The 22,545-nt window shown below is 44.5% G+C and overlaps 1 protein-coding gene across 1 annotated transcript; it reads right to left on the bottom strand.

The window, feature by feature from the left end:
* Positions 1-240: 240 nt before the first annotated feature.
* Amer3 (APC membrane recruitment protein 3) lies at positions 241-2,673 on the bottom strand. Its single transcript, XM_076866780.2, has one exon. The coding sequence runs from the start codon at positions 2,671-2,673 to the stop codon at positions 241-243; it is 2,433 nt and encodes an 810-aa protein (XP_076722895.2).
* Positions 2,674-22,545: the final 19,872 nt, after the last annotated feature.

Raw genomic sequence — 22,545 nt, 5'->3', positions numbered from 1 at the left:
GAGTCCTGCCCCCTCCCCCCAACACAGTCCTCCAACTTCAGACAAAAGGTGGAAATTTGGTTCCTTGGTTCTCCTGAATATGACTGTAAAGATGCAGCTCCTGAGGAGGGTGAGCTTGTTTTACAGATGGGGCTCAGTCATGGTTTGCCTGGAAGCCCCAACTTCCAACTAGCCTCAAGGGAGGCCTTCTTGGGTCAGGAGACCGTGGCAGCATGTGAGGACACTTGCAGAGGAGCCCACCTACCGCTGACTGTTCAAAGTGAGGCCCAGGATTTCTGGGGGATATCCCCGGGGGTTCCGCCCAGCAGTAGGGTCTGAGGGAGATTCAGAGTCCAGCTGACCCCTGTGTCCTCCTGCCTGTGCCACAGCCCTGGGACTGAGTTGCAGTGACTGGCCCTCCACCGAGGCACAGGTCTGGGCACCCAGTCTGGTGGGTTCCAATTTGAGCTGGCTCAGGTTCAGGATGAGGCCTGGACACCTCTGGTCCTGTGGACCGTTCTGGATGGGAAGGCCACAGACAGCTACCCCATTGGGAGAACTGCTGGTCTGTTTCTGCTGCAGAAGGTCAGGGCCCCAGGCTGGAGACTGCCTGAAGGGTCCACTGCCTGTGTCCTGCCTTGGAGGCTGGCTGTCTGGGTGGATCTGCAAGGCTGCCATGCGGGCCACATAGCCAGCCAAGGTGGGCCCCACATCCAGAGCACTTCCCCCAGGACCTGGCCTCCATGGCCCTTGAGAATTCCTCGGGTTCTCAGGTGGCCTGGGTTCCTTCTGCGAGCCAGGCCAGGCAGTGGAGTTGGGAGCCTTGCCTTTACTGGAAATGTCTCTTGTAGAGGCTGAAGACCCCACAGAGGAGATCAAGCCATTAGGGTAGCCTTGTGTCTCTTCCTCTAGAGAGGAGTTCTTGGAGGGGGTGCCAGTCCCCCTTACAGTCTCCCCTGGGACACTACCCTCTTTGACAAGCAGGCCTTTAGTGCCTGGGTGAGCCCACAGCTGCTGTCTGCTAGGTGCTGAGCACACTGTGGCCCTGCCTGCATCTGAGGCCTGTTCCCCGCTGCCCTCTAGCTTCTCTGCCCGTCCTCTAGGGGCCCTCTGTGCACCAGATGAGGTTGCAGGCTCCCCAGGGGCAGGGGCTGGGGCAGGTGGAGCTCGGCGAAGCCAGTTGACAATGCCCATGGTGATAGCGAGCTCCGTGTCACAGAGCTTTAGCAGGCACTCCTTGCCCTTCCAAGAGCTTTGCAGGAAGCCCTGGCTCAGCAAGTCAGGGCCTGGTGCTGGGGCCAGGTTCTCCTCAGCCCCCACGTGGAAGCTACACATGGACAGTGGTGTCCCCAAGGCTGGTCCCGACAGACTCTCAGACACACACAAGTCATCGTCCAGGCTTGGGCCGACAGGAGCCTCACTGGGGTCATAGAAGAGCTCATAAAGGGCATCCCCACTGTAACTGTCCCTAGGGAAGGCAGCTGCAGGTGTTCCTGGGCTTGGGGCCTCCTTCTTATCCTCCTCAAGGCCGGGGGAGAAGGAGTCATAATAACCCTCATCACTCGTAGACACAGATTCTGGCTGCTCACTTTTGGGGGTGCCTGTGTCTACAGAGCTGGCTTTGGAGCCACTTGGGGGGCCCCTGCAGGGAAACAGGGGCAACTCTGCCAACCCAGTTACATCCAGCCTGGGTTGGTCTGTGTTTGTCCCCTGAGGACCCACCAGCCACGGGCCTAGCAGGGCGCGCTGCTGCTGCCTCACAGAGCGATTCACACTGTCCCAGAACTTGGTGAAATCCAACACCTCATTCTGGGCAGGTGATGCCAGCTGTTCCACACTGTCTTGGGAAGGGCCTCTGGGATCCTTGCTTTCCAAGGCTTGGGACACTCGACCTGGGCTCTCGGGGCCTTCACTCAGCTCCAGGGGTGGCAACGAGCTCTCATCTGCAAAGATCTCCCCGCAGCCTGTGAGTGAATCAAAGCTCTTCAGGGAGGCTACATCCTCGCACAGGGCACTGCAGAGGTCGAAGGGTGAGTCAGGCAAGAACTCGCTGTCAGACAGGTCCTGGCACAGGTCATCCAGCCCCAGCCCCTCGCCCTGGGAAAAGAAGGTTTTGCCTCTCTGCCTTGCAGCATCCGATGGGTCCCCCGGGGAGGACAGGCTCTTCCCTTTGGCTGCCAATGAGGCCAGGTTCTCTGTCTTGTTTCTGCGGATGTGGAATAGGTTCCGGAAGCACTTCTTGGGCCGTTTCAGAGAAATCCTCTTCCTTGGGATACTCTTGGCCACAGCTGGCACAAAGGGCATCTGGGGCACAAAGTGGCGGTAGTCAATCATGCGCTGGCTGCCAGAGGGCCCTGGGAAGCTTGCACTACCCACCAGCTGTCCTGGGGTGGTTGCTGCCTTGCTGGCCCCTGGAACACTCTCATGAGTCTTGCTCTTCCGCACCAATTTGAAGGTGGCTTGACCCCCTTCAGGGTCAGTCTGTGCCCCCTTGTTGAGGCACCGATCATACCCTTGGATGCTGGAGCTGGCTTCCGAACCCTTCTCACAATGTGGTCTCTGCTGCCCTCCCAACGAGACTGACCAGGGACCTGCATCCTCCCTGGCTACAGCAGTGGCTGCAGGGTCTGGGGGTTTCTCATGGGAAATCTGCAAGCTGGATTTGATGAAGGTCTTTCCCCTCTTCAGCTCCATGCTCCCAGTGGCCCCGGCAACTGTGGAGGAAAGCAGGTGGTACTCAGTATCAGAGACTGGAAGGTATCAAAGACCTCTGCCCACCCCTGTCACATGACTTGCTCAACAGCAGAGGCCTGGGTCCCAGTGGGTCCTCCATGGTGGTGGGGGAGAGGGGAATGGAACAGCCTCATCCTCCTGCACCACTCTTGTTTTTATAGACAACTGATGCCCTGAGCAGTTAAGTCACATGCCTAAAGGCACACTGTAGGAGTCAAAATGACAGCTGCTGACCTGTGACCTGGTGCCTGCTGCATTCATGAGCCCTCAACTCCCTTAAACACCTTTTTAGCTCATCTGGACAATTTAGACTCCCATTTCTCGGCTTGAATTATCAACAATAGTTCACCCCCACCAGATCCCTGCCTTTCAGAGTGGATGGAGCAGAGGATTCAATCAAGTAAGCTGCCTCCTTCATCTACTAAGAGAGATGCACTGGCCTGCCTCCCAGGGCTGAGACAGCTGCCCCTCCAGGACCAGAAACCTTTCAGTGGAGGCAAGACTCAATCTGCACAGCCTGCAGAGCTCTAAGACAGAGGGGAGAGAGAACCTCACAGTAGGAGGCAGTGTGGAACCTGGTGAAGGTCAACTGGGAAACACAGAGTATGATAGGCAGTATCACCTTTTATGCACACTTACTGACAGATATTGGTGTCTGTAGTGTCATCCAGAGAAGGTTTCTCATGTCCAGGCTGAGTTCCATGGGAAAGGCACTGGGGTCTGCCCTGGGGGTGGAAGTGGGGTAAGGTAGCAAGAGTGCTCAAGACTTGCTTGTCCTGGCACAGCTGGGGTATCTGGCCTTATCCTGAGGTCAATGAAGTGCCACAATGATCTTCTAATGAGTGGGTGGATCTGGACGGAGGATACAATAAATGAGGAGAGATGACTGTCAAGAAAAAGTTCAAGTGAGCTGAGGATGGGGACTAAAGCAGATATCATTGTGAGGGTGAAGTTATTAGGTCTTCCAAAGAAAGAAACACCAGGATTCAGCAACCACATGGAGAACAAGAATCTGGCAGGAAGTCATGAATACTGAGGGCCTGAATTCATGCCCAGAGAATGGGATGGAACAAGGTGGGGAAAGTCAAGGAAGGAGGTAGGGCAGGAACAGAGTGAGGTTGGTAAAGGGACCTGTGCCAGGAGCTGGCTTGTGGGAGAGGAGCAAGGATCTAGTTTTCACATGCTGCTCTTGGGGTAAGTTTGAAGACTCCCCAAGCTCCAGCAAGTGGGGTGCAAAACCAAAGAGCACAATCTGAGAACCTCCTGAGTTCTTGTCTCCCACACCATCGTGGCTTCTGGTTTCACCTGAAACACACTCTCCCTACCACTGCCCCCTTACCCACTTTCCTTGGTGGTGAGTGACCTGAGGGTTGTCCACTGTCAGTCTGGCCAAAGAGATGCTGGAAGAGAAAGCTTGTGATTGGCTTCTTTGACTTTCCATGAGGACAGCTCCAGGGGTGGCCCTGCATTCACTTGCCCCAGCTCCCAGTTTGTGAGGGGAACTGCAGCAGGCAGAATGCACATGGCCAAAGGAGCCTATATACCTGCAGACCCCCTCCCAAAGAAGTAGTAGAGTGCCTATCAGACAGCACTCCTTGACCTGTGAAGCCCTAAAATGCTTCTGCATAAGTAATGGGTGACCAGAGGGGTTGTCTTCTAACCCATTGGGCAAAGCTGTATGCTGCCAAGGCTCACAGGGACAAGATGATAGGCCTCCACCTGCTCCCACCTGTGGGTAGTGCTTCCTCCCCTCTGAGGGGCACCTAGGACTTTTGGCTGGAGGATGAGAGAAAGAGTAGGCATCATGCCCAGGAGCACTGCAAAACTCAGGCTTGTCATCAGCTGCAGCTTGGCCTTTGGTGGCGGCAACCTGGATACTAGGACCATGCCTCAAGCTGTCATTTTGGCTTTTCTGCCTGCTGCCAGATGGTGCATGCCCAATGCTTTCTTACCCTGCAGCTGCAAACCCTTCACACATTCTTTTGCAGCCTAAATAAGGCCTCCCCCAGCGCTGACAGGCTTTGCTGCACACCACATAGTGCTTACTCTGGTGTCAGATGACCCACACTTGAGTCTTGGTCACATTCACTTCATCAGGCACAGAGCTTGGTCCTTCACCTTAGAAAGAACATACTATTAAAAATTAAAACCCCGATTTTATAAAGAATAAATTCAGGTTCAGAAAAATCAATAGATTGGCTAAGTTCACATAAGTGGTAAGTGACAGAACTGGGATTGAACCTGATGTCCTATGAACCAACAGTTCAGATTCTCTTTTGTGAGAAATCTAAAGTAGAAAAATAAATGTGTTCTCATGAGGAGTTTTGGAAAACACAATGAAAGTGAAGATTCCAGGTAACAATGGTAGCTCACATAAATTTAGAAAAATTATGATTTAAGGTAATATAACTTTGATGGCAAGAAATTTTGGAGATACTCATTCCAAGATCTTTGTTTTACTTATCATTTTTCTATGTTTTAGAAAAATCCTTTGTTTACCACACCCTTGGAAATAACTTCATCCAGCTACAATGAAAATTATTTCACTGTGTGCAAAATTCTGCAACTGCAAGAATTAAAATGGTTTGATGGAGATCTCTATAAATAAACTACCGGTTTCTCAGTTCTCAGAACAATTAACTGATTTTAAATGATGAACTGTTGGAAATTTCACTCTATTCTGCACTTGGAAAATGATCCTTAAAATAGCTGACATTGACTATCAATAACTGGGCTCGATGTGACTAATATTGACAATGCTACTTTTGAGTTTTCTTAGCAATCTGCACATAAATAGCACAACAAGTACAGAGGTACAGAACAATGAATTGGAAACAGCAGTACAGAAACATCACATGGACTCTATTATGTATTCACTGTGGTCAGTTTCTGCATTAAAATATTTTATCAAGCCTGTCTCTTTGGAAAGTGTAGTCTGCATATTATGTGGGTGAAAACTCCCTGGCTAGAGGCTGTCTGAGCAGTCAGCTCCCATGACAGTTCTCAGGGGCAGACTGGGATCTATGTAGACATCCAGATGCTGGCACTGTCACTGCCTGAGGGCAAAGGCCAAATGTGTCTAGATTCTCAGTTGCAAAAATGCACACTCTGCTTTGTAACCCTGTGGCTAAAGACCTGTTAGTGGAAGCTTAGCAGGAAACATGACAGGTCCTCCCCCACCATGTGCCACATCTCTTTCCCCAAAAGGGAAAGCACGTTGTCCCTCCCTTTCCAGTCTGCACTACTCAGCAACCACTTATTACTCATTCTGGTGCTTCATCTTGTTCCCCAACAAGACTGACATTCTTTAAGGCCTAGAACTCCAGCTCTGGTAGACTGTGAGCTATTAAGTGAAATATTTTATATGTTTATGATACCTTAACCATATTTTACATCTAAATTTCCTAAATAAAATACAGGGTCTGAAATTTGTGGGGTAATTTTTAATTCTATAAAAACAGTTTATGTGTATCATTTTCTAAGATAAGTCTTGGTGACACCAAATCCCTAGGATAAGTCTCTCATCTCTAAGACAAACTTGCAAAAAATCTATGATAACAGAAACCACATAGTGTATTTATTTAACCGATTCTGTTTCAGGGATGTGATATTTACACCAACACCAAGAAGATGGCAGAAGACAACCAGGCAAAAGATGTGGAAAAGCATATTCTAGTCAGAGAAAACATACTGCAAAAAAGCCCCAACAAACAAAGAAAGGAGTCTATTTAAGGATCTGAAAGTGTTCCTAGTGACCAGATGACCAGAACAGCAACTCAGTGGAATAAGGCCAGGAGACTGGCAAGACAGACCACACCTGGTTTATGGTTTGAGGAAAGGTCTTGCTCTTTTTTTTTAATATTTATTTTTTAGTTCTAGGTGGACACAATATCTTTATTTATTTATTTATTTTTGTTGTTGTTGTTTATGTGGTGCTGAGAATCAAACCCAGTGCCTCACGCATGCTAGGTGAGCACGCTACCACTTGAGCCACATCCCCAGCCCCGGAACAGTCTTGCTCTTAATCCGTTGAGTCATGAGGAACCACCCATCAAGAGCAAGTGACAGGGACAATTTTCAGTTTTTACAGATGACTTCAGTTGCAGGTAAAAAATGGAAAGTCGAGCAAGAAAGAAGCCAAGGAGGTGTGTTAGGAGCCAGACCAGAGCTCAGCAGAGAAAAGATGATGGCAGAGATTCCCATATCTGTACCAGACATACAGCACACACAAAGATGTGGATTTACTGCAAAATGAGCACCCGAAGTCATTCTGCTGTCCAATTTTCTGCATGATGTCTAACTTCAGCTCAGCTTACTAGGATATTCTTTTGCCTTTGAGAGGGTAATGCTGGGCATTTCTTTCCTTTTTTTCTTTTTTCTTTTTTAAATATGACAGTGGTTGGGTGCTTGGTTTCATGGAACAAAATAAAAATCTCGGAGGAACACACATGCAGCAGAAGCATTTTAAGATGAAAAATGTTTGGCTAGTAGTTTTGGTATTTGCTATGCCTTATCCTGTACCGCCCCTAGAATCCAGGAAAGTCACAGCAGTGAAATACAAAGACAGGTGTATGGTAATAAGAAAGAGCAGACCTAGGAAGGGAGCGCTGCCCAGGGACTCGTTGAAAATTGGGGTGTGGGTGGAGGCTATGGGGCAGTAGTTTATTTCTGTAATAGGCTGCCTTGTCATTGGATGGATGGAGTGAAGGCCATTGTGAGAAGGGAAAGCTCTTGTTTTCTGGGGTGGGGGTAGGGTGGGGAATAAAGCAGAAATAGAATCCGCGGTAAAAACATCACCAAGGCACCCCACCCCCACGTTGGGGAGACAAAGGGCCTTTTGAGGGGGCGAAGGTCCCAGCCCACCTCTGAGAGAGCCCCTGGGCGTTCCTCATCTGCTCGGATCCAGAGAAGATGGGCCTCTACAACCTTATCCGTTCTTCCCTTGCACACATGCACCCGCAGAGAGAGAATTTCTTTCATTCCCGAACCTAAAAGGGTCACCACCCTCAGACCCCAGGCCCTGCACCATCCGCGTTAAGCACCGCAGGGTGGAGGGGAGTGCCCACCCTGGTCCCTCCGCGCATCGCTGTAGAGAATGTACAAAATTTACCAAATTATCCTCCACCCCCAAATCCACATATGTAGGACAGGGACCGACCGATGCAGACTCTCAGGATCCCGGCGACTTACCGCTGGGGCCCCAGAGTGTCGCAGGGCGCGGCGGTCCCAGCACCCGCGCGGTGTGCTAGCCGAGTCGCGCGCTCAGTACCACGGTCAGCTCCCGGCGCAGCGCGCAGCCGCGGGGCCGCAGGAAGCCGAGCACCAGCGCCCACCAGCCGCTGCTGGAGGGGCTCTGCCGCGGCGCTGGGGACCGGCACGCAAGGGTTAAACAGCCCCAGGGCGACAGGAGGGGGCGGGGCCGGACTGGGAGCCAGTCGCACGCCGAAGACCCGCTCAGTGGTGGGCGAGGTGACGCTAGTAGGGCCGGGGTGGGGGCTGGTCCCGGAGGGCCGCCGCCTCAGTGCGCCGCCGCTGCACCGACCTCGCCCTGTCTCGCTTTGTGTTTCTTCCCCTGTCTCTGAAGGTGTCTCAGTCTCTGTGTCTCTGCCTCTGGGTTGTGGCTTTGCATCCCTCTGGCCTATTCGTCTTCCCTCTGTCCTCCGCACGGCGCCCCGCCTACTCCCCAACTCCTTGGAGACCACAGGTGTGGGCGCCTCTCCCCCTGCTGCCCCGAGCTCCTGCGGACCCCTAACCCTCTTGGAAGGGCCCCGCCATACCGAGTCCTCCTTAGGATTCGGAGAGGGATCGTGAGAAGTGGTAGGCCAGTCTGGAGAGGCAAGGTGGAGTCTTCTAGAATCTTCTTTGCGTGCCTGTAGTGGACCTGGTTATTATTGATGAGAATGAAAGGCGCTTCCCCTATAGGTACTTACTTTATCGGGGCTGCTGGTGCTGTGCCCTGTCGCAATCTTGGGGGAGGGGGAAAATGCTGTGGGGACCCCTTCCCTGCAGAGCTGAGGATGAGGGTCCGCAGGCTGTCAGTACTAGGGACAGTGTGGCAGTCAGGGGTAAAGTAGAGAGTAAGGAACTCCAGGACTGCTCCTATGCTAGCTAGCGCCAGGAGCATGGACGCAGGGATGAGGGGTGGGAAGGCTGGAGGGTGCACTGCTGGTGCTGGGGAGGTGCTCCTCTCCTACAGGAGAAGTGAGTGTAGGCAAAGAGAGGTGGTTCCAGCATAGGCTTGGGCTGAGGCCAAAAGTAGACTTTCTTACTCTAGGGCTCTGATAATTGTCTATGACACCTTTCCTTGAGCCTAGAGGGCTCCCTCCATGTCCCTTTGTCCAAACAACACTGGATACAAGGTGCACCTCCCACCCCGGTTTGAACTGGTTTGATGGTCATAACCTATTAGCCTTCTCTGTAATTAGTCAAGAGAGTCAAGAGCTGGACCCCATCCTGAGCTCCTCCACGATCACTTTCTTCAATTTCTTGGAGTAGAAGCTTCTTTCTACCCTGTAAATAATTCAGCGGGTACTCCGTGTTTCTTCTTCTTCTTCTTCTTCTTCTTCTTCTTCTTCTTCTTCTTCTTCTTCTTCTTCTTCTTCTCTCTCTCTCTCTCTATCTCTCTCTCTCTCTCTCTCTCTCTCACACACACACACACACACACACACACACACACTTTGTAGATCCTGGCTCTTCTGGCAGTTTTAGCCATTAAGGTCTCCTCCATCATTTCTTCACCTATGGAGGTAAAGGTGAATCTCTCTTCTTGCCCCACACATTGAGAATCAAGGATAGTACTCCATCAGTCCACAGTCCTGTAATATTAATAAGCATCATCCTCTTGGGGGGAGCAGGTACCAGGGATTAAACTCTGGGATACTTGACCACTGAGCCACATCCCCAGCCACACCTATTTTGTATTTTATTTAGAGACTGGGTCTCACTGAGTTAGCACCTTGCTTTTGTTGAGGTGGGCTTTGAATTGGTTATCCTCCTGCCTCAGCCTCCCCAGCCACTGGGATTACTGGCATGCATCATGATTCCCTGCAGCTATCAGCTTTTTGTTATGCTCTCCATTCTTCTGCATTTAAGGACCTTTTATTTTTCTTAAAATTTGAGAATAATTAATTATGGAGGTTAGCTTCTTCGAATAGGTAACAATTGCTATTCTCTCTTACTCAAATTGCCACTCTTTGGCCAGTGAGAGCTATTGTAAGCCATCTATATTGTCCCTTTCAAAGAGTTTGAAATTATTTTCTTAGGATAACAGGAAAATATATTTTTTAAATTCTTTCTTTCCCAAAGACATGGGGTCAGATCTTCTCCAAGAACTTTTGGAAAGATCTTTTACACCTATTTCTCAGTTCAGACATTACAGAATGATTTTTTTCTGAAACATTGTTCTAAGGTAAATTTCCTTTTGTTATTTGTACAATACATTGACTTAGGTTTCTCCTCATTGTTTTTGAGCTGTGGCTGCAACCCTTGTCTTTCCTGGCAATGGTTTCTTAGTTACTTGATTGCAACCAAGGGCCTCTGATGTTTTGACCTTGCTTTCTGGAGAGATCCAAAGGACTGTGAACACAAAGGAGCCAACAGTCTGTGGTGCCATGAGGTCAGCTGCATTAGTGGGGGGGGGGGGAGTCCTGATCTGTGGCCCTGTGGATCCCCACATCTGGGGGTCTTGGAAGTAAGGAAGTGGGATCCCATACCTCTGAGCAAGACTGGCCAGGTGAGGACTGTGTAGCATAGAGAAGAGCAGGCTCCAGGGGCTCCAATTTGGAGTGGTTGGCTGGGTGGGGAGGGGGGACAATAACTTCAGGGGTAGGTGTGAAGACAGATACTTGGGTACTCAAGTCACTTCCTCTGCAGAAAGACGTCCTCCTATAAACTAATCTCAGACAAGTGAGGATTAAAGATATTATCACATGAAGTGATTTACTTCTGTGAGTTGTTTGCTTTTAAATTTTTCTATATTTTTAAACTTTCCTTCATATTTTTTAAAACAATGAACAATTTGTTTCTTTTTTCTTTTCGTTGTCAGAAAATATACATAACTTAAAATTTACCATTTTAGTCCTCTTTAGATGTACCATTTAGTGGTACTAAGCACATTCTCAGTGATATACAACCATCAGCACAGTATTTCCAAAATATTTTTTTATTACCCCAAACAAATTCTGCAGCCCTTAAGTAATAACACCTCATTGTTCTCTCCCCTTAACAGCTAGCTGGTAACCATTCTTCTTCTTCTTTATAAATTTGACTATTTTTGGTCCTATGTAAATGGAATCATAAAAAATTATGTGGTATGTGACTTATTTAATCTATTCAACACTCATCCACACATCAGAATTTCATTCCTTTTAAAAAGCTGAATAATCTATAATTGTATATGTATATACTACATTTGTTTATTCATGCATCTGCCAATGGGCATTTGGGTTATTTTCACCTCTGGCTATTGCAATTAATGCTAAGATAAACATTCTTGTATGTATATCTGTTTAGGTTCTTGCTTTCAGTTCTTTGAAGTTTATACATAGAGGTGCAGTTGCTGGATCATATGGTAATTGTATGTTTATTTTGAGGTATTGGCATATACATTCCCACCATCAATGCACAGGGTTCAATTTTTCCATGTCTTTGCTAACAGTTTTTTTTTCATTTTTTTTATTATTGTTTTGTATAATAGCCATCCTAATAGAAGTGAAGTGCTATCTCACTATAATCTTAATTTGTATTTCCCTAATGATCAGTTATTTTATGTTTCTTTTTTCTCCTCTTTCTTTCTTCTTTTTTTAGATTGACTCTTACTGTTTTCCAGGCTGACCTTGAACTCTTGGGCTCCAGTTGATCCTCCTGCCTCAGGCTTCAGAGTGCTGGGACTACAGAAGGGTGCCACCATACCTAGCTTATCAGTTATTTTTTCTATAAAGATTAATGACATTTATGTGCTGTTGACCATTTGTATACCTTCTTTGGAGAAATGTCTCTTTAAGTCCTTTGTCCATCTTTGTATTGTCTTTTAGTTGTTGAGTAGTAGCAGTTCTTTATATCTTCTGGATATTAATCCTTTATCAGATATATCAAATATTTTCATAGGTTGCCTTTTCATTGTGTTGATTATGTACTTTAGTGCACAACATTTTAAATTTTGATTAATTTCAAGTTATCTTTTGCTCCTATGCTTTTGGTATCATATTAGAAAAATTATTGCCAAGTCTAATATCACAAAATTTTATCCTATTTTCTTCTAAGAGTTTTATAGTTTTAGCTCCTACTTTTAGATTATTGACTCATTTTCTGTTAATTTACCAGGGATTGGACTCAGGGGCACTCGACCACTGAGCCACATCCCCAGTCCTATTTTGTATTTTACTTAGAGACAGGGTCTCACTGAATTGCTTAGAGCCTCACTTTTGCTCAAACTGGCTTTGAAGTTGCGATCCTCCTTCCTCAGCCTCCCAAGATGCTGGGATTACAGGTGTGCACCACCATATCCAGCAATTTTTGTGTTAATTTTTGTAAGGTAAGGGTAGCACTTCATTCTTTTGCATGTGGACATCTAGTTTTCCTAGCACCATTTGTTGAGAAAATTGTTGTTTCCACATTGACTTATCTTGGGTACCCTTGTGGAAAATCATTTGACCATATGGGGAAGGTTTACTTCTGGATCCTGCCCTATTTTGTTGGTCTGTATGTCTGTCATTATACCATTTTGATTACTGTTGCTTTATCCCAGTCTACTTGGTAAGCACATAAACCTCCTTTATTTCAAAATTTTATGTCAGGCCTTTCTAGCTCTTATATTTGTTTTTTATCATTTAAATTAATAACCATATTCTTAGTGGTACTAGGGATATAGATCAGTGGTAGAGCACTTGCTTAGTATGTGAAAGGCCCTGGGTTTAATTCCCAGCACTGCAAACAAACAAACAAACCCCAAACATCCGTACTCTTGGTCACTGAGAAGGAAATATTGATAGGAAAGATTTTTTGACATGATCTCCTTTAACCTAGATAAGGGCCTGTGCAAGAAAAGAAAGAGTCTGAAACTACTCTTTTTGGGGTGAGCGCATCATCTACTCCAAATGTAATTTTTAAAAATATATTTATTTTTTGTGGTTGGACGCAATATCTTTATTTTACTTATTTTTATGTGGTGCTGAGTATCAAACCCAGGGTGTTGCACATGCTAGGCAAGTGTTCTGCCACTGAGCCACAACTCCAGCCCTCCAATTGTAATTTTTAAAAAATTTTTAATTTTTTTAGTTGTACATGGACACAATATTTTTATTTTATTTATTTATTTTTATATGGTGCTGAGGATTGAACCCAGTGCCTCACATGTGTGAGACAAGCAACTGAGCCACAACCCCAGCCCAGTAATTTTTTTTTTTTTTTGATAGGGACCCTGGCCAATGAGCATGGAGCACCACCCACATCCTATAAATAGCATCCACATGCATAAAACTGTTTCCTGAGAGAACTCACACAAGTCTCTTGCCTCTTCCTACTCCTTCCCTTAAAGCATTTGGCTCTGTTGACCCCATTTTCTTAAGATTTTATTATCATCTTTATACCAATGTGTCTGCCCTGTCGTCCGTCCAACGATCCATTCATCCACTCTATCAACAAAGATCCATTTGATAACTATTATATTCCAGGCATTCTGCTCAGCACTGGGAAAAAAAAAAAACAGACATTAAGCTCTGCTTACAGGGAGCTTATATTCTGTTTGAGGGAGATAGACAATAAATAAAATCAGTTATTTATAAGGAAATTAGTGGTTAAACTATGGAGAAAAATAAAACAGGGTAAGGTACTAAGAAATCATCAGACATAAGCAAAACTTGAAAATGTTTATGATGGTACTTAGACTGCTAGTAATTGTTAAATGAATTGGAACATTCAAAGAGTGAGAAATTGTGAAGTCATTGAAAATATGTTGGACACCATATTTTTTTTTAACCTGGCAAAATATTCATGTAAAGTTTCTAAGTAAAAAAATCTAGGCTGGGATTGTGGCTCAGTGGTAGAGTGCTTGCCTAGCCTGTGTGAGACACTGGGTTCGATTCTCAGCACCATGTATAAGCAAGTAAATAAATAAAGGTCCATCAATAACTAATAAAAATACTTTAAAAAAGTATCCTGCTTGTATGTGTTTTTTGGTTTTAATTCTATAAAATAAACCCAGTATATTTATCAAAATGTCTTGAAGGACAAACACTAGTAGTATAAAATGATTGTATTTGGGTGGGAAATTATGAGTAAGTTTGAGTTTTTTTCTAAGTTCTTATTAAATCAACATGGTGGGTATAAAAATACCGGCACAGATACATACACACAGGGGTATACACACACACACACACACACACACACACACACAGAGACACACGTACTACATATGTATGTATATCTGACAAACTTTAAAAAATTTTTTTGGTTGTAGATGGACACAATACCCTCATTTTATGTATTTTTATGTGGTGCTGAGGAGTGAAATGAACCCAGTGCCTCATATGTCTGAGATGAGCACTCCACCACTGAGCTACAACCCAGCCCCTTGACAAACATTTTTGATAGATAAATTTAACATGGGAATGCCTGTAAGTGTATTTCTACCATATTACAATATACTTAAAATTACCCATGTCTTCAAATTTCTGATTCCTTTTCTGCTCTCTGTTGACTGCTTGTTTTTCCTAACACTGTGAAACTAATGCAATTAGCCTTTAGAAGCATCTCACTTGCATATGCCCCATTTAAATTTCACTTTTGTACCTGGTTTCGTTGTAGTGATTTTATTTTGTAAAATTATATAACTTTTAGGCAGCACAAATACTGTGTCTGCCCCTTTCCTTACTAGTTACTATTACTTTTTTTTGGAGGGAGAGGCAATACTGGGGACTGGACTCATGGGCACTCAACCACTGAGCCACATCCTTAGCCTTACTTTGTATTTTATTTAGAGACACGGTCTCACTGAGTTGCTTAGAGCTTTGCTTTTGCTGAGGCTGGCTTTGAACTTGTGATCCTCCTGCCTCAGCCTCCCGAGCCACTGGGATTACAAGTGTGCACAACCATGCTCGGCTCAGTTACTTTTACTTTTAAAGACATGTTGATTTTTTTTTTTTTTTTTAGAAAAATCTGAAGTTAACCACCCTCCTTTCCTTCCTGAAAAGGCAAAATCCTTCATGTGCATTGACTTCTTCCCTATTGGGTTCCCTTGCCTTTCATGATCTTGTTCCTATTATTTTAACTGCACCTTATTTTTAACCCAAAACATAATTTCTGGACTCATTCTCATGATCACTATTGATACTGGTGATGAGAATCAATCAGGGTTGAGTCCCTTTCACCCAGATGATGAAGACTGAACACCTGAGAAATGCCAGAGCAAATGTAGAAAGCAAGTTTTATTTAAAGACTGGAACAGAGTGTTAGGTTGGCTAAGGGAATAAAGCACCAGGCAACCCACGTGCTAAAGAACAACCAATCAGATGCCAACAGACAAGAGACAGCAGTGATGGTGCTGCATAACACCTGTCAATCAGCGGGGTCTCCTGACCAATCCTGGAAGGACACGGATCTCAGCAAGATTCCCGACCATAAGAGGACAAGGGACCCTAAAAACCTTACTTTCCTGTCCTAAGCCCTCCCTTCCTGCCCTAAGCCCAATAAAATTCCAATCCAGTGAGCCTGGGTGCGATTCCCCGGATTGTTGGACTGGAGGGCCTCCCCGGACAACGAATCTCAATAAAGCCTTGTTCAGCTGCTTTTATTCTGACTCCTTTTGGTCACCAGTGCCTGACCTTACACAGAGATAGACTTCTCCACAGAGAAGGAGCCCAGAACTGGGAGTCTGAGGAAGTGGGGGTGTCCTGCCCTTTTTATACATTTTAGATTTCCTTTGTTCTCATGCTCTCCTCCTCCCCCCATCCTGTCTTCATGACTAGTGACCCAAAAGGTGGGCCAAAGGTGAATGATCCTGGGCAGGAAAGGAAGGGAGCTGCCCAGGGGGCATTCATTCATTAACACCTCCTTGTAGGTTGGGTCAATTCCCTAGAGGCAGGTCACCTTGGCAAGGGTGGAGGAGTGGGTAGTGTCCTGAAGGTATTAGCATTTCATTTCCTCCTGAATCAGCCACCATCTTTCTGTCCAGTCATTTATTTATGTTTAAAAAAATATTTTTTTTTTAAAAAATTTATTTGTTCTAATTAGTTATACATGACAGTAGAATGCATTTTGACACATCATACAGAAATGGAGTATCACTTCTCATTCTTCTGGTGGTGCATGATGTAGAATTACACAGGCTATGTAATCATATGTGCACATAGAATAATAATGTCTGATCCATTCTACAGCCATTCCTATCCCCAAACTCCCTCCCCTCCCTTAACTTCCCTCTGACTAGTACTAAGTACCTCTATTTCCCCCCATCCTTTGTTGTGAATTAGCATCCACATATCAGAGAAAACATTTGACTTTTTGTTCTTTGGGACTGGCTTATTTCACTTAGCATAATATTCTACAGTTCCATCCATTTACTGGAAAATGCCATAATTTCATTCTTCTTTAAGGCTGAGTAATATTCCATTGTGTATATATACCACATTTTTTAAATCCATTCATCTGTTGAAGGGCATCTAGGTTGGTTCCAGTTTAACAAATGTTAGAAACATTGATGTAGCTAAATCACTGTGGTGTGCTGAATTTAAGTCCTTTGACTTAAGACTACATTGGCTGTCTTTTTGTTCCCTGGCCTTACTGTCAAAAGGGCCAAGCAACTTTTCTCTTCCTCTTCTTTCTTTTCAACCTTGTCTTGAACCCAGTGGACCCTCAATAAACCTTGGTTTATGAATGAATGAAAATACAATCCTGCACCATCTGTGACATGTGCCTGCACATAATCCCACTGGACCCCAATACAGGCCACTGAAAGAAGAGCCAAATGTCTTCCCAAACTCCTAGATGCTGGTGGCTGAGTGGACATCTGATATCCTGACCACGTCTTGATCTAAACTCTCCTTGACTGTTTTTCTTCGAAGGAGCCACCCTCTTTCAGGAGTCTTTGTGAGTAACAGGATAGGTAATAGACCTTAGTTCAGGCTTTTTTTTTTTCAAATGTAAAGGCCACTCTATGAAAATAACCAGAAACATTTCAGATAAGCCTTTGTCCCAGAGTGGCAGGAAAACAGAAGTGGGAGTGGACTTGAATGGAGGTTACAGGAAAGTTCAAACCCAAGGGCTAAAAGGACATGCCAACTAGAAGGTCATGGGCTAAACCAATAACATTGGTACTTTTCCAATACATATTTAGCATAGGTTTTGACCAATAGCCTTGGTATTTTTCCAAGATCTGATTACCATAGATCCTGATCAATGCCCTCACTATATAAACTCCTAGATTACTGCACTTAGTGTGGCAACAACCCCGATTGGGTCCCTTTTTGCCCTGAGGGAGTTTGTTTCTTTTCTTCTCATTTAAATAAACCTGCTATTTTATGCTCACTCTTCCTCATCTGTGGATTTCATTCTTCAAATTCGTAAGAAAAGAACTCGGAAAGCAGGCACGAGCAGGCGACTGGAATCTGCTGCAACACGAAGCAGCAGAGGCTTAAAATCCAGTTTCATTTGCACAGGAAACAGGCTGAGTCCTGGCTACCATGACTTTGGGGCCATGAGTGCAGGGAGCAAAAGAAGACTTTCCTTGTGAAGAAGGACCTCTACAGAGCTTGTTCAGAGGGTGAAGGGTGTCCAGTCCTCCTTAGACACCATCCTCCTGGGGTTTCTCCAGAAGTGGACCCTGAGGAGATAAATGCTAATCATTTATTTGGGATGTGATGGCAGGTAGCCCTGATAGTGGGTGGGGATGAATGGTAGTTGATACAAGAGTATGCTCTCAAGCCATTGGCAACTGTAAGGGGCTGGTCCTCAGTTTTACTGCAAACTTGGAGAGACTATCGAGAACATTCCTCAGAGTTCTCCACAGCAGGGGAAAGGGACACAGATTTTAGCATCCTTCATTATGGAGGGCTCCATCCAGAGCCTGTAAGAGTTGGGCTCTGCTAGCTTGTCCAGCAATGAACTGAGGCTGCTCCTGTACCCCCCCAGAAGGTCTGAACAGGGACACCTACCACACCTGGAACCTGATCAGTTAGCTTGCTCATCTTCTGGACAACATGTAGCTGATTCTTTGTAAGTGGCTCATCTTTCCTCTCGCTTGCCTTTCACTCCCTGGTGATGTGTCTTTATGCATATTTCTTCTTACTTATCCCCTTTTAAGCTCAATTGGGTCCTGAATCTGAGCTGTTCACCCTCAAATATTTGCAGAAGTATTCTCAGGTTTTATTTCAGATGTTGCTTTTTCCTATTCTCTCTATTGTTCCCTCTGGAATCTGATTGTGTTAGATCCATTCTCTCCTTTCTCCTAACTCTCCATCCTTCCTAATTTTTTTTTAAATTCTACATCATTTCTTTAGATCTACTTTTCATTTAATTAATTTTTGTGATCTTTTTTTTTCTTTCCATCAAGTTTCAAACATCAACTACTATGTAATTCATTCCTAGAAGTTTCTTTGGTTTGCTTGCCTGGATCTACATCAAATCTGCATGATAATTTTTATACTCTTTTTTTTAAAAAAAAATTTAGCTGTAGATGAAAGCAATATCTTTATTTTTATTTATTTATTTATTTTTATGTGGTGCTGAGGATTGAACCCAGGGCCTCGTGTGTGCTAGGCAAGCACTCTACCACTGAGCCACAACCCCAGCCCCTATGCTCTTTTTTTGATTTTCAAGATTTCTGAGATTTTTTTCTTAAACCCTTTAAACTTGCCTTATGCTTTATGCTTGCTCTGAAGTCTGTGGCAATTCTGCAGTCTACTTTCCTCCCTGATTCTCCACCTTATTATATTATTTCATTGTGTTTTGAGATTTTTTTTTTAACAGTAAACTGGCACCGTAAGTTTCCTTGAACTTTATGGGAATTCCTTGAAGCTTTAGTTGAGGTTCACTGTCTTCAGGAAGTATTTTAATCGATTTTTCTCCCATTTTCTGAGGGCTCTGACAAGCTAGGATCATTTTTATTTGCTTAAAACTTATTAAATTCTGTGATTGAGTTTTCATTTTTGTTTTTTTCTGATTTGAGGCTGAATTTTCACACAATAATTGAGTTTTGGTCTTGAATTGTCTTGTGTTTCTTTTTTGTTTTGTTTTTCCCTTTCCATCCATTGCCAAGTTCAAAACAGTCTTTGACTCCCTCAGCAAAGAGGGCTTTTATCTTGTTCACCCTTAGGTCTTGATATGGTTTGGGTGTTTGTGTCCCTCCTAAATTCATGTCAAAACTTAATCTTCAAGGCTGGGATTGTGGCTCAGTAGTAGAGTGCTTGCCTAGCACATTCGAAGCCCTGGGTTCAATCCTCAGCACCACATAAAAATAAATAAATAAAGGTATTGTGTCCAACTACAACTGTAAGGGACCGGCGAATGACGGAGGGAGAGACCACCGAGAGACCAACTCATGCAACCGCAAAAGGGGGTTTATTGAAGATCCAGTGCGCTGGGGCTCTGTGCTCACTCAAGAAGGGAGAGCGGCCAAGAGCCCCGAGCAGGGGTCGAGCAGTGCTTAAGTACATTTTTTTTAAGGAGGGCAGGGACTTTACATACATCACAGTCCCTTTTAACAAATCACCATACACTGCGGGAAAATCAAACAACAATTCTCAAACATGATTAGTACATTCATTGGTGGGAACAGGTGGGGCTGGAGTGATAGGTCAGTCCTATGGAGGAGGATACATTCAAACTGATTGGTTTGGGCTCTGGGGTGCCTACATGCCGAACTGCACAGGGTCCAGGTTGTTAAACAACTAAATGCTCAGAGGGGATATCTAATGGGCAGTCCCGGGAATTGTCCTAACAGCTACAGAAATTTCAGGCTTTGAGCGTAGCTTAGAAACTTAACAATACCTGGTCCTTTACATTTTAACTCAGGCTCTGCAGCTTAGAAACTTTACCCTTTCACAACTAAAAAAATAAATATTAAAAAATGAAAACAACAACAACAAAAACCCACTTAATCTTCAATGCATTAGTATTAAGAAATGGGCTGCTAGGAGGTGGTTAGAAAAGAGGCTTCACACAGCTTTCTTTGTCCTCTGTGTCTTTCCCTTCTTTCTGTCATGTAAAATAATGGCATTTCTCCCAAGGACCTGGGACTGCAGGTATGTGCCACATATCCAGGCTAAGCTGTGCTTCTAGGCCACAGAGCCCTTCAGAGAGTTGGAATGGTTAATTGGAAGGTGGTCTGTTGTAGTAGCTGCCCTACTGACCTAAGGGAGACTTGATTCCCCTCCAGGAATTAGAACATGGCTACAGAAGTCCTCCTTTAAATATGAAATCAAACTAATGACTTGCCCAAGATAATTAATGTAATTTGTTCATAATAGAATGGTATAGAGTTTGGGTTAGTTGTCAGGATTTTTAACCTATTTATGTTTGGCAAAATTTTTATGTGACATTTTAATTAATTAGTTGTCAAAGTGTATAGATTTGTTATATACAGCATGTTGTTTTGAAATATATATGTCTGGTTCTCTGTATTATGGGTTTCACATCCATGGAGTCAACCAATTGAAGATTGAAAATATTTGGAAAAAAAATTCCAGAAAGATCCAAAGAGAAAACTTTAATTTGCCAAATGCAATTCTGAAAATCTGTGAATAAAGTAATGCATAGGCATTGTATTGGGTATTGTAAATAGTCTAGAGGTGATTTGAAGTATTGGGGAGGATACCTGTAGGTTATATGCAACTACTATGAATTTTTATATAAAAGACTTGAGAATCCAAGGATTATTGTCTCTGAGGGAGATACTGGAACGGATCTGGCAGGGATACCAAGTATAGATTGGTGTAAATTGTGTAATAGCTATATCAAGCTCATTAACAAGCATTATTTCCCTTGTTTATCCTTATCTTGGGGGTGACTCTTCCTTCTTTCCCTACTTTGTGGTAATGTCTTTGCATAAGTCCTTTGCTAGTTCCTTTGTGAATAAATTCTCCCAGATCAGCTGCTGGAAGGAGGCTCTGCTGGAAGGAGAGAGCTCTGGAGCTGTCCTCCAGGCCACCTGGATTCATCATTTCATATGTGAGTGGGTCATTCTGTTGACCCTCTTCTTTTCCTCGGCTTCAGATCTGCACTCAAAGGCAGTTCAGGGTATAGGGCTCCCTCTCATCTCACCAAAATCCAGTCTTTTCCTAACACATATGGCTTCTCTTTGCTACTTCATATGCAGCTCATCACCCTGCCTTCCCAAGAAATCCCAGGAAGCTCCACTGCCATCCTGAGTTGCAGTTTCTGTGGGTACTAACAGACTCCCTTGGATTTGCCATTCTCACTGTGCCCTGATTCCAGGAAACTGTGTTCTGCTGACTGTCTTTGAAGCTGTGACAACTACTCTCATGTTCTTTCCCCTCTCTCGTTAGAGTGCCTGTGTCAGCAGTCCTCCTTTCTATTGTGTGATTCAGAATTACAAATATCTCTTCAATTTTTCAAAAATATCATCTCTGAGTCTGTACCTCCTTTTCCTGATTGGCTTTGGATGCTTAATTAGAGAAGTGGGAAGCACTCCAGCATTTTAGAAATAGAGGTTTGCAAAAGTTTTGAGCAGGAAATAACTGCTGAAACCTGTGCACTATTAGATGGGCCTTCTTGGTTGAAGTTTGGAGGTAGAATTATGTTTCTTCCATCATATTCTCATTTGTGGAATGGGGGTGAAGTGGCATCCCCTTTCTCCAGAGAAAAGCCCTCCTCACCATGGCTGATTTTAGGGACTGCCAGCAAAAGAGTCTATTGTAGATAAACTTCCTATTTTTGTGTCGCCCTGTTTATTTGGCCACTGGCCAAGAAGATACCAGCACCCCAGGTACTGGATACCCCCTGACTAGTTTTTCACAAACATATTCAGTATAGTACTTTGTAGAAATGTGCAAACAAGGCCTCTGGCCTTGAGCTGGGGCTTCACAGAGATGTCTACATTTTTAAGATAAGTTACAATTGGGCTCCATGGTAACAGCTGGAGGGGGAGGAAAGAGAGGGGAGAAGAAGCTCTCCCCTTCTCAGGTGTTGTCCTTGAAGGGTTAACTTGCCCAAAACAGTGAAAGAAAAAGATGCTTTTATGTGAAATTCTGCAGACTGTGAATTTCTGAGCCCCTCCCCTTACATGCTGGGCATAAAACTCTGAAACTCCCTGAACTCAGGGTTCAGGGGATTGATTGATTACAGCAAAAGCTGTGCCCTCTGAACCTGGCTGCAGCCAAATTAAACTGTTTCCTGCTGTCTTCAGTGCCTTGCCTTGTTTGTCCCTACAACAGGGGAAACAATGATACCTGATTTATATGATCACTGAAAGAATAAATGTGGTCACTAAATCTAGTGTGTAGTTAAGTGCTCAATTAGTGCCTCCTGGTGTTATAGTTCATTGCCTTCACAATAACCTTGTGAGACATATCATCTAGCACTTGAAAGGTGAGGAAACAGAGGCCCAGGGTTGAATGACTTGATTAAAATAATTAGCATAACTTGTTTAGAGCACAGCAGAATCTAGAATCCAAATATTTTATCATTGCACCCCAAACCTATGTTTCTACATCACTATTCCCTGAGAACTGTCAGGTTATCTCTAAAAATATGCAGACAATCTTGTTTGTATCTCCAGGACTCAGAATATGGCCACTTAGGCCTGTTCATTGGTAAGATTTGTAATGTGATTTGCAAACTTTAGAGGAAATCTTTTCCCATAGAGACACTGAGTTGTCCATT

Source organism: Callospermophilus lateralis, chromosome 9 (assembly GCF_048772815.1).
Source record: "Callospermophilus lateralis isolate mCalLat2 chromosome 9, mCalLat2.hap1, whole genome shotgun sequence".
Classification (NCBI taxonomy): Eukaryota; Metazoa; Chordata; class Mammalia; order Rodentia; family Sciuridae; genus Callospermophilus; species Callospermophilus lateralis.
Note: the sequence above shows the minus strand (reverse complement) of the source record. Positions and strands in the feature narration are given on the sequence as shown.

Bases quoted from the DNA above. Each gene is read 5' to 3' on its own strand.
- Amer3 (XM_076866780.2), bottom strand. From the start codon at position 2,673: ATGGAGCTGAAGAGGGGAAAGACCTTCATCAAATCCAGCTTGCAGATT.